This window comes from Hemitrygon akajei, chromosome 5 (assembly GCF_048418815.1).
Source record: "Hemitrygon akajei chromosome 5, sHemAka1.3, whole genome shotgun sequence".
Classification (NCBI taxonomy): Eukaryota; Metazoa; Chordata; class Chondrichthyes; order Myliobatiformes; family Dasyatidae; genus Hemitrygon; species Hemitrygon akajei.
The window spans coordinates 171586640-171606571 of record NC_133128.1 but is presented as its reverse complement, the minus strand read 5'-3'; the positions used below and the strand labels follow the sequence as shown (position 1 = coordinate 171606571).

The 19932-nt window shown below is 40.8% G+C and overlaps 1 protein-coding gene across 1 annotated transcript in view; it reads right to left on the bottom strand.

Annotated features, from left to right (window-relative positions):
• The window catches only part of dnah9l (dynein, axonemal, heavy polypeptide 9 like), a 276890-nt gene that overhangs the window by 152195 nt on the left and 104763 nt on the right, over positions 1-19932 (bottom strand). The window contains 8 exon segments of the mRNA XM_073047202.1: positions 1599-1731; positions 7296-7373; positions 8439-8633; positions 8981-9073; positions 9159-9297; positions 12882-12998; positions 13085-13230; positions 15160-15316. Coding sequence (XP_072903303.1) covers positions 1599-1731; positions 7296-7373; positions 8439-8633; positions 8981-9073; positions 9159-9297; positions 12882-12998; positions 13085-13230; positions 15160-15316 — 1058 coding nt within the window.

Sequence of the window (19932 nt, the reverse complement as noted above, 5' to 3'; positions counted from 1 at the left end):
GTGGTGCCTCCAGAAGGTGGAGTCCATCATTAAGGACCCTCACCACCCAGGACTCATTGTTACCATCGGGAAGGAGGTACAGGAGCCTGAAGGCACACACTCAGTATTTCAGGAAAAGCTTTTCCCCTCTGCCATCGGATTTCTAAATGGACATTGAACCCATGAACACTACCTCACTACTTTATTTTAATTCCTGTTTTTGCACTACTTATTTCTGTAATTCAACTTTTTTCTATATTTATCATGTATTCCATCGTACAGCTGCTGCAAAGTTAACAAATTTCACGGCATATACTGGTGATATTAAACCTGATTCTGAATCAGAAAAAAGAGGAGCTGTCCACTTAATCTCTCCATGCTACATCTTCCTGACATCCACTGTTTCAATTTGGTAAACCTTTTGGAATTTTGACATTCCCACCGCCCCCCCCCCCCCCGCCAGATGTATGATGCTCACAAACGTACACAACAGACCATTATTCATTTCATCAAAGTTATTCAGACTTCGATTAATTAAGTTATTAATTAACTTCTACTAAGTAAGTTATTACAAACTCCATGTAATTTCTTGTCATTCTGAGTGCTACTGCTTTGCTACCATACCCTGTGCCGTAAGCACTGGCTGATGTCAGTGCTTAGACTTGGAAATTAGCTCCTTTAGAGAAGTATCGTATCGTAGCAACTTTCAACATGCTGCAATTCTGCCTTTCATCAAAAGTTCGCTCCGGATTAGTCGTAGGCAAGTTCAGATCCTACCACAGCAAGTGTGGAATTTTAAATTAGCTTATTTAAAATTAATACGCTTGAATCAGTATTAGGGTCCAGGAAGCTGCAAACAAGTATCAGAAAAAGTCCTAGTTTACCATGTCCTTGAAAAGATTCATTATTAATCACTTTATTGATGTTATTAAATATGAGCACATGGTTCAAGTGATCAAAGATGAATTTTCTCTCCAATATCTACTTACATAAACCCAGAGGGAAGTTGTTAAATCAACAACGAAATGGTCGCGCAATCCAATCAAATAACATTAAATATTAATTGGGAATAAAAACCCAAAATTAAAACTAGGGCTCAATCTTGGCATTGGAATTGGACAAGTCAAAGTTAAACACAGTCTATTGCAGCTATTCAGACCAGAAGGGTCTCTCTTCTCTAATCAAAGCATTCTGAAGCGGTATCATTGTTGAGTTTTCATGAGTTGGTCAATAACTAGAATCTCATAATTGATGAATTCAGTTGAACTACGTTATTAAGCATAATGACTAAACAATAAATTTGGTATGAGGAACAGTTAAATTTTCAATATAACAGAGGCCATGTCTAGTTCTGAACTTTGATTCAATTGACCTTACAGTATGTACAAAAATATAGGGAGCTCTCATGGCTGGTTTGTTGGTTGCTGTAGACTGTTAATTCTACAACACAATCTTCTTGTTTAGACAGGGCCAAAACATCTTGAATCCAATTTTGGTCACAGAACCAGACATGCCTTGATGGATTCAATCTCTTACTGTCCATCCAATGCAGAAATATAAAAAATTACCAAAAACATTATTAATATCCAAACCTCAAATGGTCAGTCGCACTTACTAACCATCCTTCCATTCACGTGTAGCAGGGTGTAGAAATCCAAACAGCTCATCCGTAGTCACGGCTTTGGGATTTATGTCACACCATACTGGCTTTAACTTCATGTTGGCATAAGTCCTGTGTAGTGTTCTTAATATCTGTTGGCAGCAGAGATATGCAGTTATACTGCTTGTATTTCAGGGAGCTACAGAGCACATTACTGTTCCCTTTGAGATTCATTGCTGCACTTCCATCTCAATCAATTTTCTATAAACCCACCTACCTTCACCGACACACCCTACCCCCTGTAAGGATGCTATTCTTCTCTGTCTTCATTGTTTCTGTACTCAAAGCTCACAGTACATTTATTATCTAAGTATGTATACGTTATACATTGAGATTTGATTCTGAACAGGCAGGAACAAAACAAAGAAACCCAAAAGGACCCATTAAAAAAAATGGAAGACCATCAGACATCCAATGTGCAGAGAAAAAAAACACATCATGCAAACAATAAATGCAAGCAAATGGCATTCTGAATTGAAGTCCACAGAGGGTCTGTTCCCAGACCCTTAGCAGTAAGCTGAACCAGCCCATCCCTCACCTCTGGCCCCAACACCCACCAAATGAGGCCTTCTGCTTTTGAGCTTCTGAAATGTCCTCCTCCTTTCAGAAATGTGGCTTCTCTCTGCCACAGTTGAAGCCTTCACACTCATTTCCTGCACGTCTGCTCTCAGTTCCCCCTCTCCCCAGACAGAGATAGAATTCTCTTGATCCTCACCTGTTATCCCACAACCTTTACCATGCAATTCCTCTCTCTTTGTCATTTCCTCCAGCTCCAACAGAATTCCATCAGTCACACATTACTCATCCCACAGCTTTTACAGGGAAAATTCTCTGTGGCTCCCTGATCCACATCCTTCTCCAGCCATCCCTCTCTGTCCCTTGGGACTTCCCTCTGCAAGAGGGGGTGTCACATCTGTCCCTCACTACCACCATCCAGGGACCTAAACAACTCTTCTGAGGCTGCAAAGCATAAAGTATGTATCATCCCTGAGATTCATCACCCTATTCATGACAGCTATTACACAAAGAGAAACATCAACACACACCACATGCAAAATAACACATAAATGGCAACCAAAAAAAATCAAAAAGTACAGAATATAATACACAACAAAATCGAAAGAGTCCAGGCATATTCAGTTCAGCTGTGTTCATTATCTGCAGGTGGCCCTGATTCAAAAATGCCCAAAATAGCAACAGAGAAGAGAGCAACCGGAAAGACATCATTATATGAAACACAGTCTAATCCATAACCACTGACACAGAACATTGACACCATCCTTCAACAGAGAGAAACCATTTACACACAGGGACTTTCCTTCAGGAGGGGGGGGAGAGGGAGAGAGAGAGGGGGGGGGGAGAGAGAGAGAGGGGGGAGAGAGAGAGAGAGGGGGGGGGGGAGAGAGGGGGGGAGAGAGGGGGCAGAGAGGGGGGAGAGAGGGGGGAGAGAGGGGGAAGAGAGGGGGAAGAGAGGGGGAAGAGAGGGGGGAGAGAGGGGGAGAGAGAGAGAGAGAGAGAGAGAGAGAATGAATCTAACCTGGTCCCAACATTTTGATGTAGTCATAAAGAAGGCAAGACAGTGGCTATATTTTATTAGGAGTCTGAAGAGATTTGGCATGTCAACAAATACACTCAAGAACTTCTATAGATGTACCACTGAGAGAATTCTGACAGACTGCATCACTGTCTGGTATGGGGGGTGGGGGGGCTACTGCACAGGACCGAAAGAAGCAGAGGGTTGTAAATTTAGTCAGCTCTATCTTGGGTACTAGCCTACAAAGTACCTAGGACATCTTCAAGGAGCAGTGTCTCAGAAAGTCAGTGTCCATTATTATGGACCTCCAGCACCCAGGGCATGCCCTTTTCTCACTGTTACCATCAGGGAGGAGGTACAGAAGCCTGAAAGCACACAGTCAGTGATTCAAGAACAGCTTCTTTCTCGCTGCCATCTAATTCCTAAATGGACATTGAACCCTTGGACACTACCTTATTTTTTAAAAAATATAATATTTCTGTTTTTTGCACGATTTTTAATCTATTCAATATACGTATACTGTATAAAGTATACTGAATTAGATTTACTTATTTATTATTACAATTGTTATTTTTTTCTTCTATATTGTATATTGCATTGAACTGCTGCTACTAAGTTAACAAATTTCACGTCACATGCCAGTGATAACAAACCTGATTCCGATTGTAATTCTCAGACTGTCACATGCAGAGACATCTTCCTCCAGCATCCCCCTACAAATATAATATTGCTCATGCCAAATACAATGCTGGTCTTAACCTGCACGTTATGATACCTCATGTTCCACTCCTCACCTTGGACTGCTGGCCTTTACCCTCAACCATCTCTACACTGCCCCAATAAATGCAGATTGCAGATGGCCACCATATCCTGCATGTGACCAGAGCACAAGGCCAAGCCTGGAACTTGGGAAAGGAGGAAGACAGCACTGCTGGGCCTACAGAGCTCAAAGCGTTAAGTACAACCAAACTCTAATAGAAGCTGCAGAGCGAAAATCAGAAACAAGCACAGAAAATACAAGAGATATTCAGTAGGTTAGGCAGTATCTATGAAAAAAAGAATCACAAGTTAACATTTCAGAGCAGTATGTCTCATATTTTCTGCTGCTTTGACAGATTTCTGGTCACCTACCTATAGAAAAGAAGTCAATAAGCTTGAAAAAGTGCAGAGAAAATTTACAATGATCTCTCTGACAATTGACGACCTGGGCTACAGGGATAGATTGAATAGGTTAGGACTTTATTCACTGGAATGCAGGAGGATGTGAGGGGATCTAATAGAGGTATACAAAATTTACAAAGGGCGTAGACAGGGTGAATGCATGCAGGCATTTTTCCCCTCAAGTTGGGTGAGAATAGAACTAAAGGTCAAAGGTTTAGAGTGATAAGTGAAATATTTAAGGGGAATGTGAGAGGGAAGTACTTCATTCTGAGGGAAGTGGAAGTGGAAGTGGGGAATAAGCTGCCAGTGGAAGAGTAGATGCAGGTTCGATTGCAATATTTAAGAGAAGTTTGGAGAAGTACCTATATGAGAGAAATATGGAGGTCTATGGGACGAGGGAGAAAACCAGGCTGGCAGAGACTTGATGAGCTGAAAAGCTTGTTTCTGTGCTATAGTGCTTTATGACTGTTACACTATATTGTACATCAGTGATTTTCCATTTCTAAGTTTAATAAACCATAGTTTACTGATGATACAAAGCTTGTGCCAGTTTGGGGAAGGAAGAAACAGGCTTCATGAACGAGCAAAATGCACAATACTACTTCAATACACAAGGTCAATCACTATGGTAGGAAAAACAGAAATGACGTATATCTATTAAATGGTGGGAAATTCAAGGTGTTGATATTTAAGAAACACCTAGATGACTTTAAACAGAAAGCACTGAAAGTTAATATGCAGGTACAGCAAGTACTTAGTGAAACAACCATTATTATCATCATGTCACACAATATCTATGGAAACCTTAAAACAGTTGACATTTCGAGCCAAGACCCTTCTTTAATCTAATGAGTGCAGCCCAACACCACAAACACACAACTTGTGTGTTTAATCTTTTTCTGTCCCTTACATATTCAAGTGCCTGTCTAAATGTCTCTTACATGTACTCATATTTAATGATTCCATACTCATATTTAATGATTCCACCACCTCCTCCAATTCTGAATTCCAGATACCCATTTCTGCGATGCCTGTGCTATCCAATTTCCAGACCAATGTGTTAAAATTTCTCTTCAAATCCTCTTTAAATCTCCTCCTTCTCACACTGGACATACTTTTTGTTTTTGATACCCCAGCCATGGGGAAAAGATTCCTGCCAACTACCCTATGTTTTTTGATCATTCTATGTACAATATCTCACTTTAGCCACCCCACACCCACTTATCCAGCCCAGCCTCTCCAAATGCTCCAATCCAGGCATGGTCCTGATGAGTCTTCTGCACACTCTCCAGTGCAAACACATCCTTCCTACACTGTGCAGCCAGAACTACACACAACTCTCCAGGTGCAGCTTGAACTGTGGTCTGTGAAGTTGCAACATATACCCAACTTTGATAATCTATACCTTGCCCTGTAAAGGCAAGTATGCCATATGCCTTCTTCACCAACCTATCTAACTGTGCTGCCACTTTCAGGGAACTGTGGATTTGAATGCCCAGGGTCTCTGTTCATTAATATTCCTTAGTAGCCTACAATTGACTGTACATGTCGCACCTCATCTGGCAATGACCAACCAAACTTTCAATTAGATCCGTATCCATTGGTGTGAGAATGGGAAGTTGAAATGGTATTCATCTGGGAATTCAGGATGGCTGTTGTAGACAGTAAACAAACTAGCCAGCTTGCACTTGGTCTCACCGATATAGAGAAGGCCACATTGGGAGCACCAAGTGCAGTACACAAGTTTGGAAGTGAAAGTGAATATTCACCTCACTTTAAGGACTGTTTGGGCTCCTGGATGGTTCTGAGGGATGTAATGTACACAAGCTCTGGCAAAAATGACAAAGGATGATGTGCTGGATGCAGAGGCTGATAGCACAGTGAGAACTAGGGAACTCGGCCTGAAACGTCAACAGTGCTTCTTCCCAAAGATGCTGCCTGGTCTGCTGCGTTCCACCAGCATTTTGTGTGTGTTGCTTGAATTTCCAGCATCTTGCAGATTTCCTCGTGTGAACTCTATCTTTGTTCCGTTTGGAGAGAGATAGGTGAGAGCAGGTCCAAGAAACACAGGTTTCTATCAACCACAATAAAGTGGAGGCCACATTTCCTGAAAAAGGAGGGTATTTCGGATATACTGGAATGGACAGGCTCATCTTGAGAACAGATGCTGTAGAGACAAAGTAATTGGGAGAATGGGATAGCATTCTTCCAAGAGATAGGATGGGTAGAAGTGGGAAGATGAGGAAGCCAATGGAAATAAGCAAATGCCAGTGGATAGTTGTCTCCTGAGATGGAGACAGAAAAATCTAGAAAACAGAAGTGTCAGAAACTATCAAAGTGAATTTGAGAATGGGGTGGTAGTTAGTCGCAAAGGTGATAAAGTTGATGAGTTCAGTATGGGTGCAGGAAGCAGCACAAATACAATAATCAATGTAACGGAGGAAGAGTTGGGTCGTGATACCAGAGAATGTTTGGAACAAGCCAACACTAAATCAGCACAGCTAGGGCCCATAGCTACACATTTGATTTGTTGGAAGCAAGAGATTTTGTTCAGGGCAAGGACAAGTTCAGTCAGGCGTATGATAGTGTTGCTGGAGAGGAACTGGTTGGATCTTTACTGCAGAAAGTGGAGATTTTGATGGGGCTGGAGGTGCATAAAGAGGGACATCCATAGTGAAGAGAGGGAGGGCTGGGGAATTGGAAATTGTCAAGAAGGTGGCAGGCTTGCAAGGTGTCCCCAATGTAGGTTGTAGATGAGTAGAGACAGGGTAGAGTCAAGGGGTGAGGGGCAAGAGCAGATAGAAACAATGGGTGCAGCAGGAAAATCCTGTCTGGGACAGAAGCAGTTAGCATGGGATCATGTGTGGTGTAAAAGGTTGCTTGAAAGTCAGCACCTTCTGTTGGCTGAGAGACATTGTCTTTAACTGTCAAATATGATGCAATTGGTAGTTTTTCACTCACTTGGCTCTTTCCAGTTCCAGCGTCACCCACAACAAAAACTGAATGTCGCACTGCCAACAGCTCCTCGAGTTGTGTAACCTGACCAAACACAAACAAAAGTCTGGCCTCAGTGGGTGCCAGTTGTACAAACTTATCCATTTTAAGATATAAAATGGTTAATTTTCTTTGTGGTTTTTTTTTTGCACTTTATTTCTTCAATAAGAACGGCGGCCGGCAGCACATCTAAACCCCCTTCCAAACCACTTCAAAAAGAACAGCAGCTGGAGATGCCAATTGCAGTATTGACCTATGACTCGCGCAGCTGTAATCAAGTGGAATATTTATAATCAGCACAATTAGATCATCAGTTTTTCATACAAAGATCAAAAGTTACTTTTATATACAAAAGTTTTTTATTTTGTTTAGCCTTTAAGAAAACTCGTGCACGCAGACCCACATTGAGCAGGGCAGAAATACAGATTACTCAGTGAAAAAAAATGATGCCAAAATTCAGCAACCAATTATTTGTACAATAACTCATCTACAATTTCCCTCCCTGTAAGTAATTGGCAGAAGCAAGGACAGAAAAGGGACAACATCAAAAAGATGCCTCAGTGCAGTGATTGTCACAATGTCCAGGCAAAGGGAGAGCTCTAAGGAGAATGGATCAATCCCAGGGGAAACAGCAGAGAACAATGAATCCAGAGGGAAAAATGAGCCTAACAGCAGCACATGGGACCACAGACATTTACCATTAGAAGTAAAAGCAAATAAATTAGTACAAGGATATAGCAAAATAGCACAGCAATTTCAAGGTTATAAACATTTTTCACAATATAAAACATGACTTATTTTAAAAGCACTGAAAGCTTCACTTACCTTTTTCAAATCATTTACCCGTCAAGATTAAAAACAAATAAATGCAAATATATTTTAACAAAGACAGTCATTACACAAACTGAGCAACAAAAGATGTGTTTATTTTACTGCCTTGAAAAGAAAAAATGTAGATTCAGCTTAGGAAACATATGGGTTATGGCTTGACAAGTTAAAGATGGAAACATATTGTTAGAAACACTGGGTATATGCACATTTTAAAACAGTAAAAAACACAACTTCTGATCACCTTACTTAGATTTATTAAGTATAAGCTATTATTTTCACCTTTAATATAAAGTTATCCTCTGGCTGTAGGTGTAGTTCTGAAATAGACTGGCGCACCATCTGTTCCAGATCTGCATCTCTCTTGCGTGGGACGTCCAACAATGGAAAAAGATCACCAATCAGACCCAGGAATATGGGGACATCGTTGGTAGCAATTTTTGGCAGATTAAAATCTCTCAAAGCACGCATTAGGACCTGGGAAACAGCAACATAGAAATAATAACAAACCTGAGGGGAGGGAGATGGAGGGAGTGGGAGAGGGGGGAGGGGGAATGCGGGGGAGTTGGGGGAGGTGGGGAGGGGAGAAGGGAGGCCAGTGAAGGTGAGGGAGAAGGGTATGGAGTGGCTGAGGGGACAGGGTGATCATCACAATTTCATCCATGTACAACCCCCCAGAAGGCATCAGTGCAGCTCCATTCCTAACTTCTCTCTCCATCTTCCTCCATCCTCCCCACTCCACTTCTAGTTCATCATCATTTTAACTCAGGTTTACACAGAAACTAGATCCATTTCCCGTAGTGGCAACCACGACTTCTATTTACCTGTTCCTCAGGTCTATTTCGATCTCCTCTCTTCAGTGATCCAGCAACAACAAGTACAGACTTTATAGCCCTTAGGCCCCAGTCATAATGGTCCTACAAGATAAGTATTTAAATATGACACTAATCAAATGAAGGAAAAACAAAACCCTTTAATAAGTTACTTCAACAGATACTTTACCTGTTTTGACAAAAGCTCGCGGCAAAGTGTGTAGAGACTTATGAATTTTCTGGCAAGCATCCGAGCATCTATGAATCCTTCTGCCATCAACATGATCTCACATATCAGCTGAAAGTCTGGGAAGACCATTGCACAAGGCCTGATAATTAGAAAAAATGTTATTAGACATTTAAAACCGTTAGAATAAACCAATTTTCCACAAAACCACTTTTGCTCTAATCCACCTAAATGACCAATCTATTATTCTCCCATCTGCTTTTTCATGCTTTTCTTTTTGGATAATTTCATTATCATGGGTATTTTCTCTCCACTATTGGAATCTAAAATAAAACCGCCTTAAACTTGATTCAATTGATTTTTTTCAAAAATAGTGTTGCGTCAGATGAAGGGTTCATGACTCAACTCCTTATTGCGTACCAAAGCAACTCCTTGTAGTCACAAGTATTCACTACCTTTCCACCAACAGCGCCACAAGGTAGGTTTCTTCAAGTCTCAGTTGTGTTCTCACAAGCTCTCAACAACTGAAATTTCCATCTCAGTTTTCCATCACCCCATGATGAGGCTTAATGCCCCTCTGATATATTGAGGTGCCCAGCGGTATTATCAGAACTGCTGTTCCAGAAAAGGTCACCTCAAGTGCCTGCAGTCCTAGGGTAGGTACTGCCACAAGTGTTAGGAAGAGAATTTAAGGACAATGAAGAAATACTCATGCAAGTCATGATGTTGTGCAGTTTGAAGGGGGATCTGCAGGTGTGGCTCCTCATCCTCTCCGACAACGGGAGGTGTGGCTTTAGGGATGCAGATGGAACATCCTGGCACCTGCATGGCACAAGTGTTATATGCTGATCATCAGACTGACTCATTTGATTTGATCTTGCTGCATCCCTTCCCCAGGAACTGAACATCGCGCAATCACAGAAAAGCTGGAAGGTGGAGAGGGGAGAGAGTGAAAGAAACCTGAGGGGCAACTCCATATAGCAGGAGTATAGCCGGCATCTGGAATGAGCAGCCAGAGGAACTGGCTGAGGTAGGTTCACTAACATTTACCATAAAATGAACATGTACATGGAAAGGAAGGAATATAGGCCACATATGGGCAAACTGGATGAGCTAAGTCTAGTTGTCATGGATCAGTTGGGCTGAAGAGACTGTTAAATCACTAGTTAAATCACCCACTTATCTGGTTTGCTTCAGCATGGTTAACATGGAAATGGTAGAATGAATAGTCTGCCTGTCTGTTCCGTATGATTCTACTATAACTGACAAGTGGAATTTGTGATGTTTTGTAATTCCTGAAATTAATTGAAAGAAAAACACAAAAGGCAGGAATACTTGTGAAGCCGAGGATATTTGTGTACTTAGTTTTCTTTCCTCTTTTCTAGTGAGACACTCACAGATGATGTGGTGGCGTAATGACTTATGCCTTTAATGTACTTATCAAAAACCCATAATGAATCATGTAAACAAAGAATGCTTAATCAAACAGTATATTTACAATATTACTGGAACATAAAATACACAACACTCCTCCCTGCTTAGCTATAAACTCCAGCTCAATATAGAATGCATCTCAATTCAAATATGTAACATATTGCTCTCTAGTCATTATATCTACTGTATACATACAATTACACACAGTATACTATATAATACAACTCCACATATGCACCCACAGTGTGATTAGTGTTAAATTGTCCCATTCTGGCCTGAAGATTTAATTGATGGCAAGGATTTCTTTCTCTTCTGGGATAATGTCTTTCCTGACAAGGAGAATCATTTTGTCTGGCAGGTAAGACATGTTGCTATGAAACAATCTCAGGTTCTGGAGCCCTCTTGTGCTGGCTGTAGGAGTTGAGTCTGGAATTGCAGGAAGTGGTTCTGACATCTCTGGACACCTTTCTTCTTTAACAATTGACTCTGCTCTCAACCGATCATTGTGTCATCCCCAGGTGACATCAGACGCAATCTCACTGTGTAGGAGAGTGGTCCGGTTTTGTCCTTAATCTTTCCACGTACCCACTGTTGATCGCCTCTATAGTCCCTCGCCAGGACTGCTTGTCCAGGAATGAAACGTCGAACCTCCATGTTTAAGGAGATCCAAGTGTGAGTGCAAGGGACGACCCAGGAACAGCGTAGTTGGTGAGTTGTTGGTTGTGGACTGTGCTGCATTGCGATACTCAAGGAGGGAACTGGTGAGCTTCTCATTCTGTGTCAGTGTAGTGTGTTCTGCAGACATTGCTCACAGCGTGTTCTTTAGACTCGGAACAAACCTTTCCACCAAGCCATTTGTAGTCCATGTCTTATTCCATTCATTTTCAGGGATGACTGAAACTGTTCCACAACAAACTGTGATTGATTGTCACTGATTCTGGATCACCAGTCCTCCAGAAGAGTCTTCTCAATACACCAGTGTGTGAGGCTGCAGTGGAGGCCATTGAGAACACTCCTGGTCACTTAGTAGCTGCATCCACTACTACCAAGAAATCTGCATGAATGGTCTGGCAAAATCCACAAGATCCATCTGCCAGGGCAATGCAGGCCATTCCCAGGGATGGAGAGGCTCTGCTCCTGGCTTCTTCTGGACATGTTTGCATCCTGCACAGCGCATGGTGAGCTGCTCGATCTACAGATCTATCCCAGGACACCAGTCAAAGCTTCGAGTCCATGCTTTCATTTTGACCTCGCCAAGAGGACCAGCATATAGCTCCTCCAACACTTTAGATCTTGGCTTGGATGGTGCAGCAATTCTCAATCCCACATAAGGCAACCCTTGTCAAGGACGAGTTCATCCCAGTGCAGGTAAAAAAAAAAATAGGGGAACTGGAATTTCAGTTCTGGTTTCAGCCATTTTTGGTAGCCATGTAGACCTAGACAGTGTGGGGTCTTTTCTGGTTTCCTTTGGGTCATCTCTGCCATAACAGGGAGACTTTCAATTTGCTTTAGAGAGAATATGTCAAGAGGAACGTCTTCTTTTGTCAATTTTTTGGGTATTTCATTTTCCAAGGGTAAATGGGATAATTCATCAGCATTTCCATGGTTTGTTGCCCCCTTGAATTTGATCTTGTAATTGAGTCCTCCAAGAAACAGAGCCCAACTCTACATTCACCTTTAACCTGCATTGGCCTGGTGTATATGAGGCCCTGCCACAAAAGGTAACAAATTATTTTTAGCCAGGTAGGTTTCTGTTTCGACATTTCAATTTTGTTCACGCTCTCTTTCATTCCTGACTTCAACTCACTTGAGTCTCTGACTACTCGTTTAAATGTGAGTTGAGCTGCAGTTGTTTTTGAATATCTTTTTGTAAGATTCCACAAACTAAAATGATCTCTCTGTGCATTATTAAGCCTAATACTGAACTGCCACTGCTCAGACAATCCCTTCAATTCAGCCACATACACTGGAAAGGACTCCCCTTCCTGCTCCCAGACCTGCTAAGTATTTTTCCAGGATTTTTTTGTTTTTGAGTTTCAAATTTCCAGCAATGGTGGTTTCTCCTTTTGATTTTCATAGATATTGGAGTGCGGCATTCATCCACCTTACAGTTCACAAACTCATTAACTATAACCTATACTGGCAGAAAGAACATCTTTGTAGGTTTGATAGCAAAGAAGATATTGGGCAATAGGTCAAAGTCTTCTCAACCACATTTCTATTGTCTAATTTCAGAAATGGAACAAAACTTGTCAACATGTTATACTTAATATCTTGGTAATATCGACATACCTGAACAGAGCTTTAAGGTTTTCAGGAAGTTCTGCTCTCCCTGCATAACCTGGATTTAGGGTAATAAATATTCCAACAGAAGATTTCAACTCAATAAGCTCTCCTAGAAAATAAAATCTGTTGATTCAAAATTGTATGTTAATACAAGAAAAACATCAGTGGATTGATTATTTAACACATCGTCACATCACAGAGTTCCTTACCTTTTTTTCTTGTTTTTAATTGCATCTTGAATAGTTTTCACTTGTACAGCTACAACTGAGAGAACTTCCACTGAAATGCGATTAAATTCATCAAAACATCCCCATGCGCCTGTTTGTGCAAGGCCTTTATATATATTTCCTATGGACTGGTATTATAAATATTAAGAACTGATGAGTAATGACTACTTTTAAGACATATCAAATAAAGGATCAACTTGAAGAATAACAGAAACAGCCAGAAAATAATTTAAGTATCTGGAGATCTACATTTTAAAAGCTGCAAGATACATTGGTTCTGATGGCTCAGGGAATTGTACTTTTTCCTCTGAATCAAAATGCTGTGGCTTCAATTTCCATTCCACGAGTCAAGCATGTTAAAGATATCTAAAGCAATAGTCCAGTGTTCTACTGAGGATATGCTGAACTCTTCATGATTCTGTATTTTGGATCAAGTAGAAAATAAGGACCCATCTACTTACCTTCATGGTCGAAAATCACATTATCTGATTATTACCAGACTGGAACTTGTCAAACACTAAATGAGTTTTGTATTTCCCAACTCATAAAACACTTCAACATAAATAAAGGAACATCTTAGGGAAGAAAAATGTTAATTCCATAAGGTTCCCCAATTTGACTGGTTCATGGGAAAGAATTTGAATTATAACCTAAACATTCCAATTTCAGGTGCATTTTGGGTGTAATTTCTAAATTACATCTATCGTTACTGATTAACTGGATTCCGATGACTTGCACTCGTTCATCTTTCACTTTTCATTTATTTGTGTATAAGGAGAACAGGTCAGCCCCTGTCAGTGAAATGCTCTAAAGTTATAATTCAAAATTGTCTGGTTTTATGCAGTTATTAGTCCAATCAAAACTTTGTGCATTTCTGAATCCTCTCATTTACATATTCCAGGAGTTAATAACCAATAAACTCTGCAAGTTAAATGCCAATTATATTCCAGAGATAATGAAATTACTGTCTAATTGGTAATACTTGTCAACAAACTTTTGCTCAGATTCTTATCTTCTCTTGGTACCCCTGGTGATTTTGGGTCCCAACTTTGAAAAGAAAGGCTATAAAAAGGGCAGCTGGCCTTTCAAAGGCCACGTTCAGCCTGGGTGAATCATACGTCTGCACATTGTCACTGTCATCTTAACTTGTGACTTACTACAACCTCTGCACTCCCAAAGCAGGAACTCCACCTCCATAGCTTTATAATTTAGATTAAATGTCTTAAGCACAGGGAACATGTTCTGAAACATTAATTAAATTTAATTGCCCACTAATTTTACCTTTCTAGCAATAAAAGAACTAAACTCACACCAAGGCAAGAATTGCAAACAAACACAAACCAGTAAACATTGCAGTATTTTTCACCTTGGGTAGGAGTGAGAAAATAGAGAAAATAGAAAATAGTGGACTGAATTTTTAATGGAATACAGTGTGAATGGACATTGAGCAATAAAACTTATTTCCTTCTCCAAAGATGGAAAATACATTCCTTTAAGTTTTAAGTTCATTATAATTATATTCAGAATCAAAATACTACTTCCATTTATTCATTTTTATAAAGCCAACCAAGGCCATTTTGACTGGTCTTTAATATCAATAGCTCAAAGTCAAGTTTTCATTCTTTTACAAAAGCAGGACCACCACTTATTGCCCATCCTCATATGCAAGATAAATAAGTGATGTGAATAGATCGTCATTTCCCCCCCTGCCCAGATTTCCCCAAAGTTCTATTCCATACACGTGACCTTGACTATCAGCGCTAACTGGCAGTTTAACTACTGGGAAACATTACTACATTCAAGCCTGACAGTCTTTAGCTGAAGTCATCAGCCAGTGCCCACAAGTGTGTTTATAGCAAGCATCAGTGAATAATGGAAATTTGAGTGAATTCTCCTCACTGATTTGGTCAAATTGATTGCAGCACTCTAATTAGGATTAGGAGATGCTTTCCAACAAATTTCACTCTGTGTATTTAAATATCAAGTTCATTACCATTTCCAGATTTGCAAGTCATAATCATTTTGCAGCCAGGCACAAGATTGCAGTGTACTGTTACCTTATAATCCATCTGCTCAGAGCAGTTGAAAACATACACCATTATGCCCAGAGAACGTCCCAGGTCTTTAGTAGTCTCTGTTTTACCAGTCCCAGCAGGTCCTAACGGTGCGCCGCTCATGGTCAAGTGTAAAGATTGAGTCAGGGTAATATAACACCTGTAGAACAATTAAAAACAATATCTAAGGAGTAAACACAAAGATGATTGTTCTGATGTCACAGGAGTGTACAAATCAGAGGAACCTGTTCCAACTATGTAACGTTCTAGCCTGATGACAGCAACTTCAATGGGCTATACTGGTCATTGAAATTCAAGAGAGACATTCAATCCTTGGCGTTACTCAAAAAGAAATCATGAATCTTGCTTTTTATTTAAATAGGGAAGACTCAGTCCAGAGAATTAGTATTTAAAACAAATCATTGTGACCTTTACATAAAGCTGAGAGTGGTATAAGAAATTACATGGCCTTCTACTAAATGCTTGATGAACTCAGTTTGTTTAAGCGTTGATTTATTTAGGGAATGTGAGTTGTTGTTTGTTGAGCAAAAAAGTAGATGCCATTAGAAAAACGGGTAAACACTCACTCTCTAGCTACTTTTATGTTAGCAAATAACATCTAGGCATTCTGGAAAATTTGATTATACTCAATTGTAAAGATGCATATTAAGTATAATTACCCTGGTCTACTGTCAGGACAAAAGCTCAAAGCTGCTCCCACTCTTCTACCATAATCCAGTACAATCAAAGATTTGTTCGCTAGTTTACCCTTACAGCAAAAATTACAGCAGAAATGCATCAGCAACTCTGAGTAAACAGATTGTGAAAAACTCTCAAAATTCAAGATCAGTTATTGTCACTTTGCAGAACACAAGCGAAAAGGAGAACAAAATAATTGTTACTCCAGATCCAATGTAGCATAACACCATAAAATAAATATATAAGATTAGCTTACATACACAGAGTGATCATATCTACATAAAGTGACACTAGGTACAGGAGTATCTGTACATAAGATAACTCAGAATCAAGTTTAATAACACCGGCATATGTCGTGAAATTTGTTGACTTTACAGCAGCAATACAATGTAATACAGTAAATGATAAAACAGTGCTGGTGGGGTAGTCTAACTGCCGGGAGTATTATTCAGCCTGATGGCTTAGGAAAACGTAACTGATTTTAAGTCTGGAGGACCGGACGTGGATGCTGCGTTGCCCCTTCCCTGGTGTGAGCAGCGACAGTGGTATTGCTGGCCCATTTCTGGCACCTTTCAGTATACGTGTCCCTGAGGACAGGTAGGCTGGTGTGGTAATGGGCTGGGCAGTTTTAACTAACATCCTGCCTGCTGCAGTGCAGCTTCCGAGCCATAGAGTGAAGCAGCATACTAAGATGCTCCCAACTGCCCATCTGTAAAAGGTTGTGAGCATTAATGTGCATAGTCTAGCTCTCTTTAGTCTCCTCAGAAAGTGGAGGTGTTGCTAAGGTTTCTTGACTCGGGAGTATGTGCTCTGGGACCGTGAAAGTTTTGTGAGATGTGCACTCCCAGGAATTTGAAACGGCTTGCAGTTTCCACAGCTGTGCCACTGGTGTGAGTTTTCCTGAAATCGATAACCATCTCCTTTGTCTTGTTGACACGGAGGAAGAGATTATTCGCCTGGCACCAGGCCTCAGACTTTTCCACCTCCTCTCTGTGGGCCATCTTATTATTGTTGGTGATGAGCCCCACTGCTGTCGTGTAATTGGTGAACTTGACAATGTGATTGCTCGGGTGTTTGGCCATGCTGTCTTCTGAGAGCAGCGTACAGCAGTGGGCTCAGCACACAGCCCTGGGGCTGTGATTTTCTCATGAGAAACTTTGTGAAGCTTCTAAACAGATACTAAAGAATTAAATGCAAACAAATCACTTTTATGCAATAGAAATGTAAAAATTAATACTGTCGTATCACAGACCACTTAAGAAATCTATCTTCTTAGTATGGAATCCTGCCCCTAGGGAAGGGTTACATAATTATTTATAAGTATCTGGCAGCATTTTGTTCCTATTCTACTTAAATTCCTGTCTTTGGTAGATAATAATATCCAAGAAAGCATCAGAAAATTTGGATAGCATTTTAAAAAAATGCAAAAAGAGCTTTTGAAATCACAGCCCAGTGAATAAATGCAACTTCATATTCCCAAATTCACTTCATTAAAACCCTGTAACTATCTTCTTGCAGACAGATTCTAAATGACGGAATTATAATGGCCAACACAGGTAGGGCCAGTGTATGCCGAATCTCAAGAACATCCAATAAGATGTGAGGAAACAATAAAGGATTTTCAGTCCTGCCGAAGGTTCTCGGCCCAAAACATCGAATGTACTTGTTTTCCATAGATGCTGCCTGGCCTGCTGAGTTCCTCCAGCATTTTGTGTGTGTTGCTCGGACTTTCAGCATCTGCAGATTTTCTCGTTTGTGAAGGGATTTTCATCTTTTGCTTATCCTTCTTAATTTTTATTTGAAATCTGTAAATTTTGCAAAAGGGCTGATGCTACACAGTAAAACAATCCCTATTTCTGGTGACCCAGTGACCTCTGTCTCAGAGACAGAGGTCAGGCAATCTTTCAGGAGGGTGAACACTCACAAAACAGCACGCCCTCCCGATGGAGTACCTGGTAAGGCTCTGAAAACTTGTGCCAACCAACTGGCAGGAGTATTCAAGGACATTTTCAACTTCTCACCGCTATGGTCAGAAGTTCCCAACTGCTTCAAAAAGGCAACAATTATACCAGTGAAGAGTAGTATGAGCTGTCTTAATGACGAACGTCCAGTAGCACTCACATCTATGCTGATGAAATGCTTTGAGAGATTGGTTATGGCCAGAATCAACTCCTGCCTCACCAAGGACCTGGACCCATCGTAATTTGCCTATCGCCACAATAGGTGTATGGCAGATGCAATTTCAGATGCAAAGTGGGCGTCACAGCAACAACCCTGCACTCAGTGTCAGTAAGACGAAAGAGCTGATTGTAAACTGCAGCAAAAATAAGATGAGGAAACACGAGACAATCCTCATAGAGGGATCAGAAGTGGAGAGAGTGAGCAATTTCAAGTTGCTGGATGTCAAGGTCTCTGAGGACCTAACCTGGTCCCAACATATCAACACAGCAATAAAGAAAGCAAGACGGCAGCTACATCACATTAGGAGTTGAAAACATTTGGTTTGTCAACTAAAATGCTTGGAAACTTCTATAGATGTACCTTTGAGAACATTTTGACTGGCTACATCACTGTCTGTTATCTGGTGTGGGGGGTGGGCATTGCACGTGACTGAAGGAAGCTACAGAAAGTTGAAAAATTAGTCAGATCTATCTTGGGTACTAGCATCCAATTCATCTTCAAGGAGCAGCACCTCAGAAAGGTGACGTCCATTATTAAGGATCACTATCACCCAGGACATGCTCTCTTCTCATTGTTACTGTCAGGAAGTAGGTACAGAAATCTGAAGGCATGCACTCTGCGATTTAGGAACAGCTTTTTCCCCTCTGCCATCCAATTCTTAAATGGACATTGAACCCATGAATACTACCTCACTTTTTAAATATATATTATTTCTGTTTTTGCACTGTTTTAAGCAATTCACTTTATATATTTGCTGTTATTGATTTACTTATCTTTTCCTTTTATATTATCATATATTGCTTTGTACTGCTGCTGCTAAGTTAACAAATTCCACAGCACATGCCAGTGATAATAAACCTGATTCTGATTTCATTGATATTAAAATAAAAATCCAAAATTATAGCACAAATTTTCTCAAGTTTTTGATTTCTTGATTAGCTTTAACAAAAGGAAGATCAAACACTAAAATTCTGACATTAGCTAGTAAAGTAAAAAGGTGGCACACTAGCGTAGTGGTTAGCACAACGCTTTACAGTACCAGTGACCTGGGTTCAATTCCCGCTGCTGCCTGTAAGGAGTCTGTACGTTCTCCCCATGACTGCGTGGGTTTCCTCTGGGTGCTCCAGTTTCCTCTGTTATGAGTGATGAACAGACCTGATGGTCAATGGGGTGCAGAGTTAACCATTCCCAACCCCCCTCCTGAGAACTACGAACTATTGCTGTTGCTATGCTGCTATTGAGAGAGAGAGAGATGAAACACAGGCAAGAACATCTGCTACAGATAAGAGGGGGAGAGAAACTGTTGATTTACTGTATTTTGACTCTTCCTGGATTATTTACCCTCCACTACAAGGACTTTATTTTGCTTGTTAACATTCCTCAGGAGATAGCAGGAGTGGCCTGATTTGGTGGACACGGTCATTCAGAGTTGATGGATAGCTGAGACCCCGTGAGTGGGGATAAAAGCCAGGTCTGGAGAGACACCCTTCAGACACACCAGTGGACACTGACTGAGTGTTGGGAACCCACAGAAAGGTGGGGATTTCGGAGACCGAACCAGGAGATCGGTCAGTAAAGCTCACAATGTTACAGCAGGGCCGGTGGGGACTTGTGTGTGTGTCCACTCATGCCAGAGTGACGAGTCCACCACAGAAGAATGGTCTAGCTGAAGACCAGAGGGGTCATAACTGAATGACCACAACGATACGACAGATTAAGAAAGCCACAAAAGGTTTGCCTGCCGCAGCTGTTGTTGTTACATCTCGCTCGCTCTCTCTCTCTCTCCAATGATTTCAACACAACAACCATAACCACCTCAGCATTTATGAACTGAACTCTATACTTCCCTATGACAATTCATTTACCCCTAGACATCGATAGAGCTTGTTTATTATT